The 19008-nt window shown below is 37.6% G+C and overlaps 1 protein-coding gene across 3 annotated transcripts in view; it reads left to right on the plus strand.

The window, feature by feature from the left end:
- The first annotated feature begins 339 nt into the window (after positions 1-339).
- The window catches only part of LOC113589306 (leucine-rich repeat transmembrane neuronal protein 4), a 100755-nt gene continuing 82086 nt past the window's right edge, over positions 340-19008 (plus strand). The window contains exons 1-3 of one of the 3 annotated variants that reach the window (XM_027028889.2): positions 340-968; positions 3739-5279; positions 6362-6595. In XM_027028889.2, coding sequence (XP_026884690.2) covers positions 965-968; positions 3739-5279; positions 6362-6475 — 1659 coding nt within the window. In that variant the 5' untranslated portion in view covers positions 340-964 and the 3' untranslated portion in view covers positions 6476-6595. Of the gene's footprint in view, positions 969-3738; positions 5330-6361; positions 6596-19008 lie in introns of those variants that run through there. The other 2 variants (XM_027028888.2, XM_027028890.2) reach the window with 2 other exon arrangements.

Below are 19008 nucleotides of genomic sequence, written 5' to 3' on the forward strand. Positions count from 1 at the left end.
GCAATAATGTGGCAAAGGTTCTCTTTACGTGGGGTATGACACAAGGTGGACTAAGTTTGGATCTGAAATATGTGCTTCATACTCCTACGCCATGACACTGTAACAAACCATAATTAAGCTGGCCTTTGAAATAGTCAGAGAAAAATAAAAAAAGACTAGGCGAGATTGATTGGTACGGACCTCAGCGTGAATCACCTGAATCACAGCCTTCCGGTGGGAGTTCTTTCCCACCAGAAGAGGGCAATCCGATTCATCGTGCAGAGCGAAGTTGCAAAATAAGACTAAGCGTTCTTGTTAGTGCACCAGCAGTGCAGTGGCACACGGACTCTTCTGAAACCCTTCTCTTATTTTTGAAAGATTTTCGAGGAAGAAAAAGATCAGGTTTAACGACGCATGTGTTAGACAGGCTCTGCGTGTATTTCAGTTGGAATATTTTCATCATAGCCAGACCTCTACTGTGGCTTTTACGGGATAAAATACTTCCACAGGATTTTTTTTCTTAACAAATATTGCTTGGCTATGTTTTTGTCAACGCTCGTTTGTCCAACATAATGTTAAAACATGACGGAAATATTTTTCTTTTAGGCATTTTTGTCACTACAATTTAGCGTATTTGGGAAACAGTGAGTCTCTTTCATGTTAGGAACAATGATAAGTGACAGGGAAAGTAAGATATTTCCTCCTTGTTTTCATCTAAACAGCGAGACATGTTGCTTTTCAAAATTGCGGAACTGAATTATCAAACGGATACTGAGTTTTCTCTGTCTCACCAAAGCTTCGGGGCTCTGCAGTCCCTGGCAGGTCTGCCTGCGTTCGTTAGTAAGATTTGCTATACCGGCTGGATCTCTGCGAGCTGGTTTAAGATATTGGATGAGGTCGACGAAGCTGGGTGAGCGTACCATGCGTGTTCGGTGCTCATACAACTAAGCACTCCAAACCTGCAAAAATCGGATAACACGCAGATATGGGTATGTTAACGATTTTTTTAAACATTTTTTTTTTTCTAAATAAACATCTAATCGGAGTCACCACTCTGGCTGGATATGTCGGGGTCTATAAGTATCTGCTGTTCTACAACTGAATTGGCCTGCCATTTGGTCGTGCAGTGATGTCGTCAGATATCAAGAAATGCCTTGGCATATAGTATAGCCATGCACATTTGGCCATGTAAAAGTGGTAGACCTAGTGTGAGGCGCAGTGGTTAACACAGGACTCGCTTATTAAAAAATACAACTGTAATATGAAGTTGGTTCTTCATGATTAGTTAATTTCCCCCAAATACTCCCCAGATTCTATTTGATGGTAAGTGAAGCTTGCGTGACAACTTTGGCATTTGTAATTATGCTGATGCGCACATCCCACTAGATGTAGGATAGAGAGGGAAAAATCGTTTATGGGTTTACCATAGGATCAACAGGTTAACAGCGGGTTTGATGGTTCCCTGTCGTAATCAGATCCTGTTATTCCAAATAGTTCTTTACATCTAAAGCATTTTAAATGTGCAGTTTTCCTTCTTCATTTTAAGGCGGCACTGCGTGCTCAGTTCTGCTGTTTGTCTCCGGACAACGATCGATTTTTTTTTTTTCAGCAGACGACTAGTAATTCTCACCTGTTACCTATGCGATTAGCTGTCTCTTGCATCGGGCAAATGTAACAGCACGATCTTTTCCCATTGACATGCACATATGGCCAATCCGATCGCAAGCAGCAACGCGGAGCAGTAATCAAATACCCCGTATTTAAATATAACCTTTCAAACAATACATTATTACTAAACTAATGTTATATAGATACATAGAAGGCTTCTTGCAGTCTTTTCACTTACTCAAAAGCTTGGTTTCTTTTCTGTATGCTTTTTTCTAGTTATTTTATCTTCACGTGTTGAGTCAGTACAAGAAGTGGAAAAAAAAACCCGGTTCTGTTTGTTGTTACATAAAAAAACCTCAATAATGCCAAAGCCAAGTCCTCATGAATGAATATATATATATATATATTCATTATGACATGTTTACTAAAATGTGCGAATGTCAAAGTAATTTCTTTTTGAATGATTAGCACTGCCATGTTGGGAATGAGTCTAATGTAGTCCAGTGCCTTATTTGCTTAACCTGTTATGGCTTTCACAAAAAAAAAATATTATGTATGGTTGGGAGCATTGCACAGGAGGCAATTTATAATGCTCCCTGTTTATTATTTTTGAAAATATGACAGCTCACAGACCTCCCAAGTGGCATGCATGCCAGCTTATTTTCTACTAAGACAAGAAAGTAGAGTTTAGCAATTTTGTAAAATAACATTACAAGCACATGACAATGTGTGTGCATTGGTGTGTTTATGTGCATGTGTTTGTGTGTGTTTAAAATATCATTGAAATAAGACTTGTTAACCTATCAGGTGCCCCACTAAGAGTATATTTTGCATTTGTATTTCTCTTAATTAGCTCAATAGTTTGTAATAGTTTGTTTCTCCATCTCTGTTCAAATAATTGGTCTTCATGTTTGAATCTGGAAAGTGTCTCATTTATCCCAGTGATAATATAGGAACAACATGTATATACTGTATATGCTGGGTGTGTATATGGGTGTGTATGTAGCGCTCGCTCGCTCTCTCGCTCTCTCTCTCTCTCTCTCTCTCTCTCTCTTATATAATAGAAAGAGAGAGAGCGCTTTACTACAAAAGTAGTTTAAAATAGCAAATGTGAGGCAGTAAACAGATTATTTTACAGAAAAACTAAGCAATATGGGTATGTACAATAATAATGCTAAATGAGTGAATTAAAAAAAGTTTAGAGATGGCTTGTAAAAACAAACTGAATTCTTCTGTAGGTATCAGATTGATCTGCCAACCCAAGATCTATCTCGGGGAGCATTAGATTAGTCTATTTCATCCAGTTGACCTACACAAAATATTTTGGATTAGAGACCAGTTTCCTTCATTTGGAAGGAGTAGTTTTTAATGGTATCTGAAACCAGTCTACTTTACTGCAGGTTGAAGGGTTTTTTTTTTATTTTATTTAAGAATTATTTTCCTCAAGCACTATAAATCAGTAGTTGCTTATGTCATGCTGCACTAAATCTAGATTACTTTTTTTATACACATTGTCTTTATATAATCAAGCAAAACTACAGAATTTGTTACTGTTTAAAAGGTTGTCAGAATGATAAATATGCTCCTAAATATACTAAAATGGACCCTTTCTCCTCTAACCACTTTTACATGGTCTTTTGGGAAAACTTGATTAGTACTCAGGTTCTGTAGCTGGTACAATGTATATTCATAGTTATAGAATTGTCTTTGAGGAATTGAGTTTGAAAAGAAAAACAAAAATAATTTTCATTAAATTCATATTGTCTAGTTTGTTTAGTGCTTTTCTTTGTTGGAGATCCAGCATTCAGTATACATAAGAGACACCTAGAAACTGAATCTTTTTTCATTAAGAATTGCTGCCTTACGAGTTACCTAAACAATCTGCATATTAAGGATACTAATAGAGTACATGAGGAACTTGCATCACTTGCTGCACATTCAAAAGCTAACTTCAGAATGAATGTTGGTGCTGACATATTTATATGGTATCCTAATTGTGTACTACTTGTACATTTCAGGCTTTGTAAAAGAAAAATATTGTCATGTTAGCTACTAAGTGTGAATGATATTAACCAGTCCACTTATTTACCTCATCAGGTTCGTTATTGACCCATACCTAGTTCTTACCTTTTTGCCCCTCTGTCTCTGAAGGTTCTCTGGTGCGAAGTCGCTGGCTCATGATCCCTCTGCTGGTGCAGGCCTGGCTCATTGCATCCCCCAGCAGAGTCCGAGAGCGCCCGTGCCCCCGAAGCTGCCGCTGCGATGGCAAAATAGTCTACTGTGAGTCAAATGCATTTCGTGATGTGCCAAAGAATGTGTCCATGGGATGCCAGGGACTCTCTCTGCGCTATAACAGCTTGGTTAGCCTTAGGGCTGATCAGTTTGCCAGCCTTAGTCAACTTGTCTGGCTGTATCTTGACCACAACTATATAAATACAGTAGATAGTCAAGCCTTCCAGGGTGTGAGGAGACTAAAAGAGTTAATCCTCAGCTCAAATAAGATCACGCAGCTGGATAACAGCACATTTCATTCAATACCAAACCTGCGCAACTTGGACCTTTCTTACAATAAGCTGCAGGTACTACAGCCTAACCAGTTTCAAGGCTTACGCAAGTTGCTAAGTCTCCATATGAGATCCAATTCCCTCAAGGCAGTTCCCATGCGTGTGTTTCAGGATTGTCGAAATCTAGAATTTCTTGACTTGGGCTATAATCGACTGAGAAGCCTCACTCGTAATGCTTTTGCTGGACTGCTCAAGCTGACTGAGTTGCACTTGGAGCACAACCAATTCTCTAAGATCAATTTCTCTCATTTCCCTCGTCTAAACAACCTTCGAGCTCTCTATTTGCAGTGGAATCGGATAAAATCTGTAACACAGGGAATTACATGGACCTGGACATCTTTACAAAAGCTTGACCTCTCAGGAAATGACCTACAGGTGTTGGATGCCAACATCTTCCATTGTCTACCCAATTTGCAGACTCTTAACCTGGACTCCAATAAGCTTAGCAACGTGTCTCTGGAGGCAGTGACCGCTTGGATTTCTCTCAGTACCATCAGTCTAGCAGGTAATGTTTGGGACTGCAGTCCAAGCCTCTGTCCTCTTGTTGCCTGGTTGAGGAATTTCAAAGGAAACAAGGAGGCAACCATGATTTGTGCTGGACCTAAGGAGGCTCAAGGCGAGAAAGTTATGGATGCTATGGACACGTTTGGTATTTGCAAGGCTACCACAACTCCATATCTTGTAGTCTCCACTACAGTCATCTTCCCTTCCAAACCTGGACACATGCCACTTCCCACATTATTCAGGGTGGACAAAGAAAGCGTCCACCACACCCCTTTTGTTCCCACCCCAACCATTGCTTTCCCACCTGTTCCTGAGCAGGACTATGAACATGTTTCCTTCCACAAGATAATAGCAGGTAGTGTTGCACTCTTCTTATCAGTGGCAATGATCTTGCTTGTGATCTATGTCTCCTGGAAGCGTTACCCAACTAGTATGAAGCAGTTGCAGCAGCACACCATGGTCAGAAAGCGCCGGAAAAAGGCACGGGAGACGGAACGAACCCTCAGTTCCCCATTACAGGAGTATTATGTGGACTACAAACCCACAAACTCTGAGACCATGGACGTACTGGTCAATGGGACAGGACCATGCACCTATACCATCTCTGGCTCCCGAGAATGTGAGGTATGATCTGTCACCCTCCTAAAATCCATTTCCACTGCTGGGAACAAGAGGTAAATGTCCTGTTAATATGAGGATTTTTTTCTTTGTTTTCCCCCTTTTCCCCCTGCTAGCCTGTTTTCCCTTTCCCTAGGAAATATGGGTCAGTGCATGATGACTTGAGTCATAGGTCTTTTTTGTTTTATCCTCAGGTATTATAAAAGCATGCTACAAGGCACACATGATTGAATTAAAGGTCAATACTGGTTTGCGGCCTTCTATCACATTGAAACAAAATACAGAGCACATCAACAATTGGGTAAAGATTGCACATTATAGGCTGGATCAAGTCTCTGTGCAATGGTCCATTCCTATCCTAATTTCATTTTTACAATCATTTCAGCATATTCTGCTTTGAGGAAAATTGATTTGTTTAAATGAGAAGAGAGAGAGAGAGCTGCTCTTAAAGTATTGCTTTATTTTGAATTCAGTGTAAATATTGATTATTGCTGACTATAGTTATATTTTTGTAATGTGGAGCCTAGCTAATAACAAACTACTAATCCTTAATATTTCTGTTCATCTGCTATGAAAGTAGATAGCATTTAAGTCTTTTTTTATGGGAGCTGAAGCTCTGTGCTCTCATATATTTTCTTCATAAAGTCATAAGCATTCCAATTGATTGTGGCTATGCTGTTGTCATACAAACCTAGAGTATAGCTGTAAAGAGCAACACAACAATAATTGTCACCTAATACTGAAATTGGGACTATGTAGTTTTAACAAATGTTGATATAGGCTGAATGCTTAAGGTCAGAAATTGGGGTTTATTTAGAGGTGCCATGATTTTTGTGCAAATGTTTAGAAAAACATGCATTTTTTATGCAGCTAATATAGTGCACACTAAGTGTGTGTGCAATTTGTGGTGTTTAACCTGTTATCTGCTGATTGGCTTTTTTCACCCAAACAACTATTTTTGTCTTATCATCTTCCCTTTGCATATAATAGTTATAAGGACAGAAACACAAAAGCTTTTCTTGGGAATTATGACTAATAACTCTAAGTTGATAATATTGTAGTGATCTCTGATTTTGGAATTTCTGCAGGTATCTTTTGTGGGCATCTGTTCTTCATTTAGTGCTGATTATGGAACAACAAGTAACATCAAGTATATTTCATCAACATTTGGTCCAAATTTTCTGTGGTTTCTGGGTATGTAAGTCTTTGGCACTTTAGTGGAAGGCCAGTGGTGTTTTGGTGCACAGCATATAATGTTAAATGATATAAATAATTAGCAAATGCACAAAGAAACAAATGCATCATATTTCAGAACAGTTTAATTACACTTATACAGTAACAAACAGTTTTACCTAACTTGTCTTAAAATGTAGTTGGTTTCCAATGAAAGAAATTAGATTGTTGTTGCCTACTAATTATAGATCTTTAAAAGGTAATGCTCTGTTTGTTAACCGAACCTTTGTTTGTTAACCTAACCATTCTCCCTCTCTTGCTCGCTCTCTTGCTCACTCATTCACTCCTCTTGCACAGGAAGTATGCTATAAATTTTTCATCACATTTAGTTATTTATCTATTTATTCATTTTCTTATATTTTAAGATTTTAATAAAATAATCTACTTCCACATTAATGGAAAATGCACTGCCTTCCTTCATTGTGCAAAAGAAGTAAATATAATTAAAAACCTTTAAGGTTTTGTATTAAAAAGAAATTACTAGTCATGAGTATAAAATCCATCCATCTAAATCCATCTAAAATCCTCATGCTATTGGAAAAAAATGCATTTGGTTGTCTTACATGAACACATACACTTATGAAAATACGTTGTTCACATCACAAGTTCTATTTAATGTATGATAAACAAGCGAAAAATGAGATTAGTTGCCAAATGTCTGCCTTGTCCTTTAATTGCGTGTGCTGTTTTGGTCACCAGCCGAGCAGATACTGGCAGCATTTTGTTGAGGAGGCAGGACCACAGGAGGCCTGGGCTGGAGGCCATTAAAGAGCCCCCTTGATGATGTGCACAGTCAGCCTGCTGTATTTACAGTGTGAGAGGCCTAGATTTGATCTCAGGACATTGGAAGCATCAAGAACAGAGCTCTGAAGACAAATGAATTATCTGAAGTTGTAAAAGTATTCATAGTCCATTTGTACCTTTTATAATAGTAACTGATGACCTTTTGGGACTAAATTCTGAGTTTACAATAGAAAGAAAGAACACAGAAAGGAGAGCTTGAAGTTAAACCTCACTATCATCAATGTGAGGAGGAGCTCCTCTATACACCATTCTTGCATATGGTAATAGGGGGATAGCTCATTTGTTTTAAATATTTTTCTTAGGTACACGTTTCAAAATGCAACAGTTCTAGCTAAATGGTTCATTTTAAAGGTTTTTTTTTTTTAGGACAAACAAACAAAAACACTATGAATGGAAAAGACAACAAAGAAGTAACATCAGATATATTCAGACTCATAATGTGAGATCTCAGATGTGCATGGCAGTTGCTTAAAGGTGTGCAGGTATTTCCTAGCAGAGGGCAGAAACACAGTATTAGTCATTTGCTTCCTAGAAATATCTCAGGGTTCAAAACTATTGTTCTTTGTTCAGTCATAAATCCAAATCTGGTTTTGTCTTATTGTTTAAAAGATAAACTTGCACAGCTTTCCAAAGAGCTTCACATATTGCTTTGTACCATTTTATTTTTAATCAACCAATGAGCATATTTGTGCTATGTGGAATATTTCACTCCACAGTGAAATCCCTGCATTAATACCACACATCTCTCTGATGTAATGCAAGTTTCCTAAAAGAGGCTATGGCAGAAAGGCGTCACAACATTAAAATGAATAACGTCTCTCAAACTACAAATGTCCTCTTTTGTGGAACAGGGGTGTCCCACTGTTATTTGTCAGTTTGTCGTCTTCTTTTGCTTCAAAAGACAAAGGCTTTGTCCTTGAGCTTTGGACTGTTTCCCAGTGTCTCTGGCCCTAACCACGGTATCTCATCTACAGCACGGCAGCCATCCAGATCAGTCTCACCTGACAGACTTCACACAGCTCTATGAGAGCAAAATAAAATAAAACTAGTTCTTTGTGGTGCATCAGGCTGAATTAGTGCAGATGATCTCTTTTACATCAAATTTTGTTAATTTTGTTAATGTGGTGTCTTTTCAGCTGGTCAAGAAACTAGCCTTCTTTTTGCTGGAATAATTTTTTTTAATCAGAGTGTCATGTTAGTGGAAAAATGCTAATGGATTTTTATTGTTTATTTTAATTATTCAGAAAATAAACAACAACATTTTGAAGCTAGGACTGTTCTTACAGGATAGCTGGGACTATTCTTACTGGGAACAGAACTGTAATTGGAGGAAAGAAAAGGGTGAGAATGTAACAGCCATGATGTGAAGGTAGTGGATATACATGTTGGTAATGTAATGTAGATGTCTTATTGTTTAATTATGAATGACACAGAATTATTTGTGTTTCTTAGATCGCTGTCTTTAGGGAAATGTTTTTGTCAAGTAGGACCCCTTTGTGGAAACTGAAAAGTGGAGTTCTCTTATAGTATGTTTAAGATTGTGTTCACATTACAAGCCTCATTGTTCCATTCCAGTTTCTTGCTCAGATCGGGTTTGCCTATCTTGGCGATTCACATTCACAGTTGTGACCTGTTTGTAAAAACATATTTATGAGATGACTAAGGTTATTAAAACCAGCAAAATGGAAGTGTTAGTAGCTCATATGTGCATCATTTTGCAAATAGTTCATCAGCTGTATATTATCATGTCGAAAAGGCGAATAAAGACATACGGCTAGCGTTTGCTGTTTTCACACCTCCTGTTGTCTCTGATGTTGCTCTTCTTCATTGTTGTTTTGCCACATTGCTGGTGCTGGCTGATGACAGTGCTAAGTGCATGGGTATAGGCAAAAAGCCACATGAGTTCCAATCTGACTATTCTCTTTGAAGTCACATGGCCGTGAATCGAATCCAATTTAGGACCACATACAATAGTGATTTAAATCTGACATAAGATTGGATTTGTGTGCTCATACAGCCTTGAAAAGAAAAGTCTGATGTGTGTCACATTAAAGCAAAAAATCGGATTTGAGTCATTTCACATGTGAAGCCTGTGGACTGGGTTTCTATTTATTTAATTATTTGTTTATTATTAAGAATAGTCTCAGTTTAGGATTAATTACAGTTTGTAATTAATGTACAATTTTGTACAAGTCAAAGGGTAGGCATACTTTCACTTATGGAGGATACTGTACATCTGGTATCATTTAAACATGTTCATGGTGTGCTATGCAGAGATCTGTAACCATGATAACCTTAAAATACATTCAATATTTATCACTCCAGTGATGGCAGAATACTGCTGATCTCTGTATGACACTATAGAGCAAAAACAAATCATGGACAATGGTCTCCGGACACATACTGAGTCCATATGCATTTAATAAAGATACTAGAGAAAAATCATGACTCTACTTCACTCAGGTCATGACTTAATATTATAGAAACATATTGAAAATAAATCTCTGGAGCAGCCAAAGGCCTACCCTTAGCTCTGTTCCAGTGTGAAAAAATTAAGTGTTCTCGTCAGAAAGCAAAGATAAGTATTTAAGTTCAAGCAACCCAAGCACTTAGAGCCCAGATGGCATCAAGATAAAAGCAGCTTCTCATAAAAGTGGATAGCTTTGTAAGTACTCAGATTGGAAATGTACCTCTTTTGTTCTGTCTTGACAATACCTTAAGAGATTTTTGTTGTACGGTCAGTTGGTTGATGACATACAAACATACCCACAATTGGTGCTTTCAACCCAATGACTATAATAATTTGGACTGCAGTATGCATGAAAACTTTTAAGTATTTGTCCATTTTTGCTGTAACAAGCAGACACAAACAGTTGACTTGAACTGCTGTTCAGTTCTATTAAACAGTGTGTTCAGTGAAGAATAGAAATTCTAAGTATCACTTAAGCCTAGCATTTTATTGCAACAAAAAGTCAGCTTTTCACTCCTTTTTTTCTGTTTCTCTTATGCTTTCTTCTTGTTGCTGGTGTGTTTTGGCAATGTGATGGTCGGGGATGGATCATTGGCTTGAAAGGCCCCTAGGCACAAGCATCTTTGAAGGCCACTTCCTAATAACCTCCCCAAACACACACATTTGTATAAAATGTGTAAGGATACATGCACAAAGCCAAACCTAGCCTCACACATGGTAAACACTAACACCATGATCACATTCCATACAAAATATCATTTTGGAATGTCAGCAACAGTATTTCATGATACAATGATAGAAAAATTGAAATGATGCAATAGCTTCATCATTCAACAACTGAATTAAAAATTAAATGCACAACGTGGTACATATCTGCCCTGTCCAAACAATGTGCTAATATTCAATACTGAAGCAGAACCAGCAAGAAAAAATAAATATATTTCCTAATTTTTAGAGGTTTCTTTCACACATTCATTGATTTATTGATTTGTACATAATCTTCTAATCTAATTTTTGCACCTGTGGTGGTGCTTACACAGTCTTTGCACTGCCCTGAGCCTTGTGGTTTGAGGCTTGGCAGTCAGAGGCTCCAGGGCACTGGCCCCATTGGCCCAGTCAGTAATTCATTCCTGGTATCGGAGAGAGAAGAAACACAGAAGTGCAGGCTGTATCCTTGTCTATAAGCAAACCTTTAACTATAGCAATATATTTTATTTATATTTGTCTAGTGAATAAACTTTAGTTTTTTTTCCCCAAATCAACACATGGGCTCTACTTGTGTTCTGATAAAGACCACTGATTCCGACACTGACACTAACAGTGACACTAGGGCCTTCCCATCTAACTAATGGACAACTGTTACTTGGGGCCTAGATTGCTCCTCTAGAAGTCAACTCTTAATAATCCTAATGCAGAAAAAAAAGGGGAAACTTCAGATCTTGTCTTTTTGCACTAGGAAATTAATGCATTTTTTATTCTTAGAAGAACATACAAATTGTTTCCTTAGCCAAGAACGGGTGAGAGAATATAAGTGCATATGTTATATGCATTTAGCTATGCAGCAGTAGATGACTTGACGAGATTATGGGTTTGTTGGCCATTAGTCTTATTTAGTAATGTTTCAATTAATTATTCAATATTTTTATTTCTCATCTATCATGTTTTTTAACTGATATAATCATGGCACTTTTCATGACACAATGAATTGGTGAATCAATGCTATGCTATGAATAGGTCTTAACGTCATTTTATTATTGATTCCATAGGTGGCTCTGAAGATCTGCATACACTCTGCATTCTGCATGATGAGTCTGAGGCTCATCATGTTGCAAGTGCACTGTTAAAAAGAAAAGATTGTGGAGAGCTTGGTGTAAGGCAGTGTGCTTCTGAGCTCTCATGTGGGAATTCTGCAAGGGAGTGTTAATCGCGAGACCCTAATGGTGTTTCCTCTGGCTAGAATAACTAATAAGTCCCTTCCTCTGCCATTTTTCTTTGGCATCTCTCTGATCCACTGTGCTCATGCCTCCTTGAGGGGCTGTTAAATCCTAATAGGATTTTTTTAATCATCTGAAATCATCCAAAATCTCTTAGATCTATCCTTAACATGACAAACATGCTTTTTCTTTTCCTCCTTTTTCTGATTGAGAGACAATTAAGGTTGTAATGATGCTACATGCATGAATGCCAAGTAGAATGATTTTGTTCCTTATGTAAATTCTCCAGATCCTTTCACTGTAAAAAGTTGGCACTGAGTTGTTTAAAAACTGCCTTCCAATGTCAGTGAGTGACTTTGTGACTGAGCAGATTTAATGATGCAGCCCAAAGCAGGCTAGTCTTGCTGCAGTAGTCCCCACCTCACCACCCCCTCTCACCCTTCCTCAGTCTCTGCTATCTGTGCGGCTTCTTCATCACTCTTTCATAATTATTTAATCTCTCTTTATATTCTTTTTCTGTTTAACTATTGAAAGCTGTTCTCCACTATACATTTCTTTTTATTAATTAAACAATCAAAAGTTTAATGTCTCTTGGCTCTCTTTCTTCTTCTTTCATTTTTAAAACATATTTAGTCCAATGCCTCAGCAGTAATGCTGACATTTGTTAGAACTGAAATAGCCTTATGTGCCAAAGAGGGTTTACAGATGTGTTTTTGTGAAGAAGATATAAGATGATAATGGCCAGGTAGTTGAAATGGTTAATCTGACAAAAGTATGAGCTGTGGATGTTGACATAAGCTTGGAGAGTAGTATGAGCAAGTTATTATTGTTTATGATGCTTAATGATTTTGTGGTTAATTTGATTGATGAGCACCTTCTAAATTTAAATAATGGGCACCTCACTTCTTGCTTATCAAGTATTTTGCAGTTGATTTTTGTAATTCAACCAGCACTTCTCCTGTAGTTATCTTTGACTAGATGGGCATGAGGAAAGAAACCTATTTCCTATTTATTTAGCGAGACTGACATGCAATTGTAAAATATTTCAAATTTATGCAATGACACCAGTTATATACTGCTGTGTTATACTATATGTTATATTTTATTTCAACATAATGTATTTACTTAAAAATTTTTTTTCATTTAAAAAAAAAAAGGATTGTCCTCTGCTTTTGTCCACCCTCTTGTTGCATTTAATTAAATCTAGTCAAAATACAAAACAAGAAGCTCGCATGGAGCCTGAGGTTCTCTCCTAGCCTGGAGGGCTTTAGAAAACTAATTACCCAGCTTACTTTGCCCAAGCCTATTCTCAGCAATGAACAAGCACGCTGCATGCTGTAAACACTTCACTTGTTTTTAAGTGCCACCAACCACTTTGGCAAAACATTTTGTCTGCTCCACTTCATGAGGTCTCTATAGAGGTGAGGTGGCAAGCACATACTATTATGAAATTTTGTTTTTGGCAAGTAACAGGCAACACCATTAATATGGCAAGAAGCACAAAGTGATGGTGATAAGAAGGGCTTTTTATTACACTTGCTTTTAACCATCATTTTAACTGCATTTTATGAGTTGGAGTAAAATGATACTTGAGCACATGGAAAACAAACATCAGCCAACAATATCAACACCTCAAATTCATTTAGTTTTATTGTAAATGCAATTAGAAATCAAACTTGCAGTAAAAAAGAAGTCTATTTATGGTGATTCACTATGTGATGAGTAGAGCAAATTTCATCCATTGGATCTCAGCCTTTCATGCTCGTGTTTGGTTTTATAAGATTGCGTCTTATGTGGCTAGCTCCCCAAAATGTACCATGGGCTTACCGCGCACCTCTGAGGCCTGACAGATTAAGCCTTGGCTGCGCTGAGCAATGAATAGAATGTTTTGTTCAGCTGCTCATTTGCTCTGTTTTCATATACCTCAAGGAACATCAGCACCATTACTACCTGTTGTCTTGCTGAGCCTGACTCGTTTTGACAGGACTAGACAGCATTGTCTGGGCTAAAACTCAAGTCGTGGCATTCAAAGCACAAGACAAAGTAAACAGTAAAAACATGTGAAGGAATCCCCCTTTAGCATCTTTTCTTCAGATTTTGTTCCTCAGTTGTGGTGGGGGATTTAAAGTTTTATAGCAGGCGAGCTCAAGGGGCCCTCTCTGGCTGACTCTTCTGTAAACTGATTTCTCTTGACAGCTGAAAGAGCAACAGTGCCAGCACAGACAATGCCATACAGATCACCAAGTGCTGCCTTGGAGATAGCGTGAGCAATATCGGTTACCTTGGTTACAGGATTCCCTCATCCATGGAGTGTAGTCAAGAATGAGCCTGTCATTTCTTATTCACTCCACACATGAAGATATGGAGAGTGACAGGTCAATAGAGCCTTTGGATGTGTCACTTAAATTTTGACTTGAATTTCAGGAAGAAATGTATTAATTAGATAAGGTTTAAAAATTACCATAATGAACAGTAATAGAATGTGTAACATCCAAGATGTGTAGCATGTATTATTTATGAATAATGCACGCTAAAGTCTACTATTTTGAACATATTGTAACTTCAGCTATGGAACCTATTTGTAGCAAAGTCTGCCACGACATTGCTTGTGCAGTTTGGCCAGTGGGGATGTGTTTGGGCTTAGTAGGTGGGAAGGCCATCATGGATTTTACAGATTGTGTTTGCTAGTGGCATATTGCTTAAAGAGGTGTGACTTGGTTTAAAAGTGAGCTTGGAGGGGGGTGAGGATGAGATGTCAGACTGTTGAGCCTTCTGGAGGTGTCGCAGCCTTAATTCAAGGAAACACAGGGATAAAGGGAGGTGTCTACCTGATGACCCCTGAGAAGAGCTCGCGATGTGGCTGCTAGGATGAAAAGAGTAAGCAGGGCCCTATGTGAAGCTCTAATGGCATAGGATATTATACATCTTATCCTGTGTGTGTGTGTGTGTGTGTATATATATATATATATATATATATAAAAAACCATAGCTAGCTTTCATCAGATCAATAAGTAATTTAAGAATTCATTAGAGAAATTCCATAAGGAGTAAATTAATACTTAAATACGTTTGTGGCCTGAGGTACCCTATAATGCCTTCCAGAGGGGAGCAGATTTAATTTGACAAACAGATGAGTAGGATCCCCCATGATTTGCTTTCTTCCTACTACTAGACAATTATATATCTCAAACAATGTTCTGGTGCTTTATGTCAAAGTTTTTCAGCCATATTTACAAACACAGACAATCTGATCTTAGCCTTAGCCCCAGGGATGCCATGCTAAGTGTGTTATGTCAAAACACTCCAACCAGTGTTATGTATTATATGTCAAAACACTCTCAGCCATACTCCTCTAAAATAGATCTGCTCACAGAGAAGCTGTTCAGTTTCCTCAGCAGGTTCATGTGTTGCATGGCCTTTTTAAAGATACACTCAGAGTTGGCTGTGAACCTCAGTCTGCTGTCAAGTAGCATTGCCAAATATTTCTGCACAATTTCAACTGGCCTCTTAATCAACCATTACTCTGTTTTGCAAATTGGAACATTATTGCTATTGATTACCAACCCTTTAGTTTTAGTGTTATTTATAATTTAATTAGTTGGTGTTATTATATTATCAAAGTATAAAGTATGCAGCCTTCTTAAAAGTATCCTCTTCTTAAAATAAACCAAACAGGGCCATGTTATCTGCATGCAAAAATAAAAGGAGGGGTCTTAAATCTGCATCTCATTAGATGGTGCTCAGTATTGGTGATAGGACACATCTATAAGGTGCCCCTGTACTTAAAAGAAGTTGCTCTGATGTGATGCCGTTTACAGACACACACTGAAGCCGATAAGAAAGAAAATCCTTAATCCATAAAATAAGCCCTCCATTCACTTCAAGATCAGAGAGTCTCTGCAGTAGAATGTGCGTCTGCTTGGAATTGAAAGCTAAACTAAAATGTAAGCGTAAAACCCTAGAATAGCTTCTGGCCTTCTCGAAATGTTCAGCAAGTGTATTAACTAAAGCAGGTGTCGTGAGTGCTCTGCTCATATAGGCAAACTGAGAAGGATCCAGGTTTTTACCAGTGGACCACATCAAATGAGCTAGGACCATTTCCATGCATTTGCTGAATGCTGGTCAGAATAATTGGTCTAAAATCATTTAGAAGTGGGGCTCCGAACATTTTGGTATAGGTATAATTGTGGACAATTTCCATAATTGTCAAGCAGCATCTGATGCAATTTAATAAAGTCAAAGGTAAATTTGTGGGACATGGCTCTTAATAACCTGTCCTCTCAGCCCACCTGGGCCTGGGGCATTATTTATTTTAATCCTTGCTAAACTGGCTAAATTGTCTGATAACATCAATGTACACATTATCACGAACCAAATAATTTTGTCCACAATCAAATCTGATAAATAAAACTGATTTAAATCATTGGCAAAAGAGGCAGTATCTGAAGGGGAAAGCTTTTTAGTCCTACTCTCTCTACTTGAAATTTGTGAGGCAATTTCAGGCAATCTTAACATTGCCAGTAAGAAGTTCATATTCCATCTTATTCCCATATTGCTGTTTGCCTTTTTAATGGTGCTTCTAAGTTCTTTCCTTTTTCCCATGCTATACACACATCACCACTAATAAATTCAACTTTCCTTTCTATGAGATATTGCTTAGATTTCTTAGAAACTCATACATTGCTGTTAGAATAAATGTTAGCCATTTTATCAAATGGAACATTACTTTCACAAAACCTAATGTACTCAGTTATTGTCTCAGTTCGTCCACATTCCTAGAGAACTAAAAAAAACCCCACTATCCTTAGTATCCTCAAAACAGTCACATAGTTTTTTCTTCTATAAGACTACTTAAACTATTTTAATTACTCGGCTAATTGCATTGTGTCCAGCAGTATAGTATCCACTTACTTTCAGTGACTCTTTTAAAACAAAATTTTAAGTCCATTATACAGTTATGAGAATGAGGTGGACGAAGTATTAATGCAGTTAGCTACTGTAAGCAAACCAAAACTGTTTTGGAGTTGTCAAAATCTTATATATGATTATAAATTTAAAAAAAAAAAAAAATAATAATAATAAAAACCATGTAAAGTTCCAGTCATACTGAGGCTTTTTCTCCCATTACCCATTTATATTAAGAGCATTTGCCTTTATATTATATTAAGGTATCTTCTCAACAGCTCCCTTTCTCTCTAGTGTAAGAATGATTGTTCAGTTTAATAAGTGTATAGGTGTAAGGGTAATCAGTTTAATAAGTGTATAGTTATAATCACAGGTATGCAGCATTAGTAAGTCAAATAGTGGAAAAAAGATAAGTAAACTGATTAGAGGGAGAAACCTAAAGACATCACACTGGAAAGTAAGGGATGAAAAAACAAAATGAAAAAGTAGTAATGCAGGGAACCTGAGGCATAGAGTAAATCAGACAGGGGGAGGGTGAAAGTGGATTGAAGTGCAGGGAAGGCAAAATCAATGTTGCATGTTCTGTAAAGCATTACCTGCACAGATAAATCAGAGCATGAGATTATCCAAGACCAGAGAGCAGAAGCTTTTCATCAATGGCAGATCAGGAGCTGCTATTGATCCTTTGGGCACTGCTGCATGTTAGCCGGTTCTTGCTGTCTCTCACTTTCATATACACCCTTGCTCATCCTAGTCTTTGTCTTTGTTGACTTAAACCTGTATTAAAAGATCACAGAGAATGGGAAATGGTGATCTAATCAATTTGTGACAGTAATATCTGTGGAATCAGTGTCTGTTGCTTGAATGAAAGCAAGAGTCTTTTAAAACTGAGGATTGTAATATTAGAAATAGTACCATATTGGGACCCAAAAAGAAAATTATGTCTTCAGTGAATATCCATGATGATAGAACCATGCATAAACAAATAATTTTGGCTTTAAAATAAACAGACAAGCTTAGTAGTGGTAGCTCAGTGGTTAAACTACTTGCAGCGTAATTGGATGGTAACCAGTTCAAGCCCCACCTCTGCCGGGTTACCACTGTTGGGCCCCTAAGCAAGACCCCTACCCCTCAATGACACATGTTGTGTTCACTCAGAACTGTAGGTGAGTGTAAGTTCTTGTATTTCCCTTTATTAGTAGTGTTAATTTAAGAAATATCCATGAATAAAAACCAATACAGTAACATTTAACAGATGCTTTGGATAAAAGTGTCTTAAATGTTACTGTATTTGTTTTTATTCATGGATGAGTGATTGAGGGTGAGGGATGAGGGCTGTTCTTCTTCCGGTACATGTGAAGCCTGTGAATCTTTTTATAGAATTAAGAGATGTGCAAAATATAGGCAACAGCTACAAAATTATTTCAAAGTGTAGTGTTTAGAGATACCACTGAGCACTGTTGAATCAATAGTAAGAAAATGGAAGCTGCATCATACTACGCAGACACTGCCTACACAAGTCTGTCCCTCAAAACCCAGCATCAGAGCGAGAAAGGAAGTGAGGAAAGCCACAACGAGGCCAACAGTTACTTTGAGGGAGCTACAGAGTTCAGTGGCTGAGACTGGAGTGGAGATGCACCAGTTACTGATATCAAGACCTCTGTATAGAACTGGCACGTATGTGTGGGTAGCTAGAAAGAAGCCATTACTGAGAAACCACATAAGAGCACATTTGGAGTTTACCAGAAAGTGGCAGAGTGAACCAGCTAAAGTTTGTGATTAGGTTTTGTGGTCAGTTGAGACAAAAATTTAGTTTTTTGGATAAAATCAAAAATGCTATACATGGTTCAATCCTAATACTACCTACCTAATATTATTCCTCAGCAATCACTTTAGCAATCTCAGTCACACATTGGGCATCCTGTTACACTGAAAGACAAATGCACAGTGCAAAATACAGGGAGATACTGAAATACAATCTGCTAAAAATGAAATCTTAGGAGAAAGCTTTCAGCATGACAAAAATCTTAAATACAAATTGAAAGCAATGCAGAAATAGGTAAACAACAAAAAGGTGAATGTTCTGCATTGGCTAAGTTGACGTCTAGATCTCAATCCAATCAAGAATCCAAGGGACTTTTTGAAAATTGTAGTACACAAGCGTTATCCAAACAACTTGGAACAAATCTGCCAAAAATGGGAGAAAATCACTCCCAAGTGAATGTAAAAAAAGTTACTTCAGCAGACATAAACCGGTTATTGCATCAAAGCTCTACGGGTACTATTCTGAAGTAGTTAAATGCTTATGCAAGCAGCATTTTTAGTTCATATAAAAAAAAAAAAAAAGATATGCAGACAAGAGCATATTGGCTATTAATTAAAATACTCA

The sequence above is a fragment of the Electrophorus electricus genome, chromosome 23 (assembly GCF_013358815.1).
Source record: "Electrophorus electricus isolate fEleEle1 chromosome 23, fEleEle1.pri, whole genome shotgun sequence".
Lineage (NCBI taxonomy): Eukaryota > Metazoa > Chordata > Actinopteri > Gymnotiformes > Gymnotidae > Electrophorus > Electrophorus electricus.